The sequence below is a fragment of the Rhinolophus sinicus genome, linkage group LG03 (genome assembly GCF_036562045.2).
Source record: "Rhinolophus sinicus isolate RSC01 linkage group LG03, ASM3656204v1, whole genome shotgun sequence".
Classification (NCBI taxonomy): Eukaryota; Metazoa; Chordata; class Mammalia; order Chiroptera; family Rhinolophidae; genus Rhinolophus; species Rhinolophus sinicus.
Genome location: NC_133753.1, coordinates 45,352,956 through 45,359,402, shown reverse-complemented (window position 1 = coordinate 45,359,402; position 6,447 = coordinate 45,352,956). Strand labels below are relative to the sequence as shown.

Sequence of the window (6,447 nt, the reverse complement as noted above, 5' to 3'; positions counted from 1 at the left end):
ACCTGTCAGAATCTACCTGGATGGAACCTGGCTTATCTAATGAGGCCTAACCAGTGTCAGAAACAAGGAACCCAAGGAACCCTCATGATTTATGAATCTGTGCCACATAGGAAGCCGAAATTATATCCAGAAGATAGGACAGACCAAAAGGCAAAGACCCATTCGTTTTCCAGTGAAACCATTTTATAGAAAATCAAATATTTTCATTAAAAAAAAAAAAACACCTTGAAGAAACGAATAATTTTATACATTTGTGGTTGCTGTTTAAAAGATATACCAAAGCACCTAAGAACCAAGTTATGCCCAAGTTCTAAGAAAAGTTCCAACACTTACTGGGGTAAGGCTTGTACTTAAGTCCCAGACAGTCTGGGTTCATTCCAAGGACAGAAGCTTGAAACTGTCCTTAGGATTGGGAGAGAAGATGCCTTTTGGGAAGCAGAGGACCCTTGCTTAGGTTTCCTGAGGAAGGGGGAGAGCTCTGTGCTCATCAGTCCTTCAAGCTTCTCCGGAGATGTACCCATCGTGGGAGCAACAGGTGTTTGCGCTGAAAGTCAAAGCCCAAGCAGCCAAGTATCCTTCAGTACCCTTCTCAGACTGTAGAGAGTCATTCAGACCAGCAAGTGGTGCTTCTGAGGCAGCCTCAGGGAGATCTTCAGGGGGGTATTGCAGAGGTGGACAGACTGGAAAAGGTTTTACCTCCAATCTCACTTGAAAAAAGAAGGCAGGCTCCCAAAGTCAGCTTCACATTCTTTCAGTGCTGCTCCCCGAGAAGTCTGTCTGGAGAGGTGTAATGTTGTGGTCATAGCCGGCGTACTCGGAGCTGCCGGTACTGGCCAGCTTGAGCTGCTGGGCAGCGTGGGTCAGCTGGAATGCAGCGTCAGGGTGGGCTGTGTCAGGCAGCAGTGTGCACTCCCTTTCCAGCATGTCAGCCACTCCTTTGAGCAGGTCCAGGAAACCAAAGGCCAGGGCAGCCTTGCGTAAACGGTTCAACTCCTGCAACATAAAAAAAAACACACCAATGTGGCCGAAATGCATTTTCCTCATCACATACTTTCTAAGTGCTCAGCTAAGAATAAGTTCTTCAGTTCTTCACCCATGAACTTAAGTGAGGATTTTTGTAGAAGAAAGGCTGTATAGAGATGCCGATAGTGTGATGACATGACTAGGAAGCAGCTCCCCTCTAGGCGATCGGAAATCTGGGTAAGGGAGACAGCTGACAAACGTCACCATCAGCACTTAAGCCAAACATTTACTCCCAACTATGAGGGTTACCTTTCCTCTCTTACTCAGGTCTGGCTAAGGCTTGCCCCAAACCTCACAGGGCTCTTAAGCCTCTAGTGCATCTCTGGCTGGGTTTCAGGCTGAATGGCAATGAACGTGTCTGGAGGGGGCTCTGGAGAAGTCAGAAGTCTGGCCTAAACGATTGCCACAGAAAGGTCGCATAGTGGATGGAAGCAGAGAAACAGGAAGTGCCCATCAGCCACTTAGCAGTGTGACCTGGGCAAGTGGGGTAGCCACTCTCAGTCTCAATGGCCTCATTTACAAAATGACAAGGATCACCACTTGCCATTGCAGGGGTGGCGCAATCGCCTGGTAAAGGCCCTTCTCAGCTCTGATATGGAGGATTATATAAAACCAGAAGAGAAGTGGGCTTTCTGACCAACTCTCCACTATTATCCTTTAACAAGTGCAAAGTTCAGAAGAAGGCCCAAGTACAAGTGTGCCACCTTGAATAGACAGCTGGCGATCGTGTGCGGAGAGCTCTGCAGGGACAGGGACACAGCCAAGCAGTGGTCAGCAAGGGCCTGTGTCAATTATGGGCTTCAGGGAGCGGGGCATGGCGGGCAGAGCAGATCTCTGCTTGAACTCGGACTAAGGTGGCTCTTGCTTGATTTCATCAGCTCACTATGTAATTAGGTTTGAAGACGATACTGCCTTAAAGGTAATGAGGTAACATCCAGATAAAGTAGCATGTACGTTCTCTGGAAGAAACGCTAGCCTGGGGCTGGCTGTGTGCAGCCTATGTTAAGATGAGCAAGCTAGGGCACAGCTGACAACGTGGCATACCTCACAGTGCCACTTAATTTAATTTCAGCCAAACACCAGGACCAGAGAAAACAACTGAGCTTAAATGCCCCACACTCCACTCTACCTCTTGTAACTTAATTCCCGCCATTAATGATTCTGGATTAGTTAGGTATGATTGCGAGGGCCATCCTTTTGCGATTCATCAACGTGCCATTTTAGAAGTCATTCCTGGAAGCAGCTTCTCTGGTACAGTAAGAATATTCTGGCCAAGCACCATCCCAGGAGTCACAATGGTTGCCTGGGTTTAGTCTGGATACCCCTACGGGAGTGGTGAGGAGGGTTCAGGTCCTTTCAGCTCCTTCCCTCAGCCACTCACAGCAGCACCAATACCGAGAAGCTCTTCTGCCTAGAACCAGGCCATTGAAATACTTCCAATTCTTGGATTTTAGGGCAGCAACGGACCTATCATTTCTACTGACTACCAATGAAAATACAGGCACAAGGCATACATTTCTAATCCCTGTCCATATTCACTCTGGTACCGGACACAATTGTGAACCACTTATTTCTGGCTCCCATCCCTGGGCCGACCTTCTTCCACTGTAATTCTGACAGTCTCACCTTATAGAATGTCTGTGTTTTTTCAGGTAGTTTCCTTGCATTTCTTAAAATCTTCTGTACATCTGTCTATCAAGGGTAAAAAGAATTCAACATTAGAATTCTGTGGTAAAGGGAAAGAACACCAAAGGATGACTCACAATGTTTAAAGAAATGAAAACGAGACCACAGTGTCAAGATGAGAATCCCTTCTGAGTTAATAGCACTGCTCTGTTCAACATCTGTAAAGAACCTCCCTCCTTCAAAATGCTCGATGATAATAAATCCCTTCGTGACAGATATAAACTTGTCTCACAAACACACACCCAGTAACCCCATACATACATATTTGGCCAGCTGCTTTTTGACAAGGGTGCCAAGACCATTCAACAAGAGTAAGAATTGTCTTTTCAACAAATGGTGCTAGGACAACTAGATAGCCACACGTGAAAGAATGAAGTTGGACCCTTACTTCACACCACATACAAAAAATTAACTCAAAGTGAATCTAAATGTAAGAGCTAAAACTATAAAACTCTTATAAGAAAACGTAGGGGGTCAATCTTCATGACCTTGGATTTGACCATGATTTCTTAGTTACAACAAAAGCAGCACAGAAAAAAAAAAAGAAAAAAATGAATTTGATAAATGTTCACAACAGCATTACTTGGAATAGCCAAAAGGTAGAAACAATTCAAATGTTCATCAACTAAATGAATGGATAAACAAATGTAGCATATTTATACAATAGAATAGTACTCAATCATCAAAAGGAATGAAGTACTGATACACGCTACAATATGGACGAATGATGAAAACATGTTTAGTGGAAGGAAGCCAAACATAGGCCACATATTACATGATACCATTTATATGAACTATCCAGAATAGGTAAATACATAGAGAAAGAAAGCAGATTAGTGGTTGCCAAGGGCTGGGGGAAGACGGGAATATAGTAACTTGCTTAATGGGTACAGGGTTTCCTTTTGGGGTGACAAAATGTTTTGGAACTAGATAGTAGTGATGGTTATATAACATTGTGATTGTTCTAAATATCACTGAATTGTATACTTTAAAATGGTTGAAATGGTAAATTTTATGATATATGTATTTCACTACAATAAAAAAATACCCAGACCAAAATAAAATTTAAAAACTAATTTTAGAAAAATTCAGCTATCCTTCTGATAGGGAAGTACTGGGGTTAGGGATGGCAGGAAAGAGGGAGAACCTGAATTTCCAATGAAGAGAAGATACCCCTGCCCCTAGCCACGGCAGGATGTGTCCAGTCTCAGTGAAAGGGGGCTAGAAGAGACCCCATCAACAGAAGCTATTTCTGCTGTCAGGTGGCCTGACCGCCTCTTCTCATCTGGCTTGGGCTGGACTCATTGGAGGAACAAAGGAAAAAAAACAAATGAAACTCAAATGAGAAAAAAGGTCCAAAAGTGATTTTTAAAAATAGGTATAAATGACTTTATGTCAATGGAAGGAGAAATGGCACTGAGTACCTTGTCTGAAAGGAACGTATCTTGATAATAGGATACTCTTAGCTTCCCATGAAAGTGTTTTGAGGAATTACAGTGGAATGCTATGGTTTGGGTTCTATTGTGGAGATGGAAGAAATAACCACATGAAGATTTTTACATCTTTCTCATAATCGTTAACGGTAACACCCATTATGTTATCTAATGCCTCAGCATGTCAAAAATTTTACATTAAAATTCAATGCCAGGAAAATGAGCCTCTCTAGAAGAACTGACATGCTTCCTTTTATCAGACATAGGATACTATCTAACATAAAAACCCTACATGTTTCTTTTGTGACCTCGGTAGCAGGAAGCTCAGAGCCAAGTTGCTCAAATACAATTGTCATTTTGCCTTTGGTTCCTGGCACAATTGTCTCTCCTCTTCCTCCAGGTTTTGTATTGCTCTAAATTTTGTAAAAAGGATTTTGCTATACTCGTATACGTGTTTTACCGTAGGCTACCTCAAAATCCTTTCTGGAAATAATGACAAACATTAGAAGTAAATGAATTACTAAGTATCAAAGGAAAGGAAAATCAAATCACATGTCTGCCTGCCTCCCCCTTTTGCCCAGTGGAAAGCAACGTGAATGGTAATGTTACCTGCAGGCCACTGGGTTTGATCCAGACAGTCACATTCTGGGCATAACTGCGTTTGTTTTTGGGCTGCAGAGGGAATGGGCTCTTATTGTCATCCTCACCGTAAGGGTTTTCTTTAGCATCTTAAAAGAAAAAGACATTCTTGAAATGACAGCTGGCAAAGCATAATCAATTACATTTCCAATTAAGCTAGAAGCTCTTTGAATCATTCAATCTTTTATATCCTGTTACTTCCCTAATTAAGAAAATCCATTAGCTTCAGCCAGGTTAGGGAACTTGCTCTTAGTAGCAATCAACCGAGGCTCATGTAAGTAAAAAACAGCTTAATGTTTCTAAAGAAAGACGTTTCACTTATAAATTAACGTCAGAGAGGATAAAGCTAATACAACAAATACTAAGGTACTATTTAAAAATATATGTAAACATACATACTGCAATTCTATATAGTTTAGCCCAGCCCTCTCCAACACAACTTCCTGCTGTGACAGAGTGGTAGGCCCTAGCCCATGGGGCCAATGAACGCTTGGCGTGTCACCACTGTGACTCAGGAACTGCAGTTTCATTATTTTAATTAAATTTAAATAGCCTCATGTGGCTAGTGGCTTCCGGTTTAGACAGCGTACATCTAGGCATTGAGAAAATTAAAAAGGAAAATTATATATAGCCAAATTAAGGAAAAGGGCAAGGGAAGAAATAGTTTTTGATGAAACATACCCCACCTTATCATGGCTTATTAGTTTATTGTGTTCAAAGAATTAAAGCCATGTTGGTTTTATAGCCACATGGGACAAACAAGGGTTCTTATTTTTCTACTGGCTTCCTGAGCCAATGAAACTTTGCCACAAACTTACAAAGTGTACTTACATCTATTGGCTTATTTTATCCTTATTACCACCTGCTGGGGTAGACACAGCAGGAATCATTTTCCCAAGTTAGAAAGCTTATGTCCCAAATGTTCATGTTGAAAACTGGAATTAGCCGTTTCTAACTGAACCAGAAGTTTTCTAACCCTGATTTGGTTAATTAATTTAAATGCTTTATACTCACCCCACACCACTCCCCCACTCCCGACATCTCCAAAAAGTACTGACCCAGCTCTCCAGACATATTTCCATGAACACTAGTCTCTATATAAACCTTTTCAGTCAGACCAAAATCCCAACAGTCCTTTCCCATGCAACATGCTAATTTCTAACTTCCCTGCCACTATTTCTGTTATTTCTCCTGCCTGGAATGCTCTCCTTTCCTCATTCATTTATTCCCTCACTCACTTATTCATTCATTATCTATGGTAAGACCCCATTATGTAGCAGGCACTGTGCTAGAAGTGTGGCTAGAGAAGATATTTTTCTGGACTCAAGAAACTTATCAAGAATGTTTATTCAATCCAAACTATGCGCCAAACACTTCACATATATAATGTTTCTCCTTACAGCAACCCAGCGGGTAGATATTATTAGTCCCAGTAAACTGAGGCTCAGAGAGGTTGGACCTTCCCCGGTTTCACTCGGCTGGGTCTAGTTCCAAGGTCAGCACTTTTTCAACCATTCAACCCTGCTGTTCTTCACCTATCCAAATTGACTTACATTCCAGGTCCAGATACTATCCTACCTTCTCCATGAAGTTGTCCCAACTTTTTCTGGCAGGCAGTGATTTCTCTAGACCCTTCTATCCTATAGCACTCAGTATCAGCACCAAA

The 6,447-nt window shown here is 42.1% G+C and overlaps 1 protein-coding gene across 2 annotated transcripts in view; it reads right to left on the bottom strand.

Moving 5' to 3' along the window:
- Positions 1 to 165: 165 nt before the first annotated feature.
- The window catches only part of INTS14 (integrator complex subunit 14), a 28,814-nt gene continuing 22,532 nt past the window's right edge, over positions 166 to 6,447 (bottom strand). For both annotated transcript variants that reach the window (XM_019725580.2, XM_019725581.2), the window contains 3 exons: positions 4,752 to 4,870; positions 2,650 to 2,715; positions 166 to 993 (listed from right to left, as the gene is read on the bottom strand). In XM_019725580.2, the coding sequence (XP_019581139.1) occupies positions 742 to 993; positions 2,650 to 2,715; positions 4,752 to 4,870 (437 nt within the window). In that variant the 3' untranslated portion in view covers positions 166 to 741. The remainder of the gene's footprint in view (positions 994 to 2,649; positions 2,716 to 4,751; positions 4,871 to 6,447) is intronic.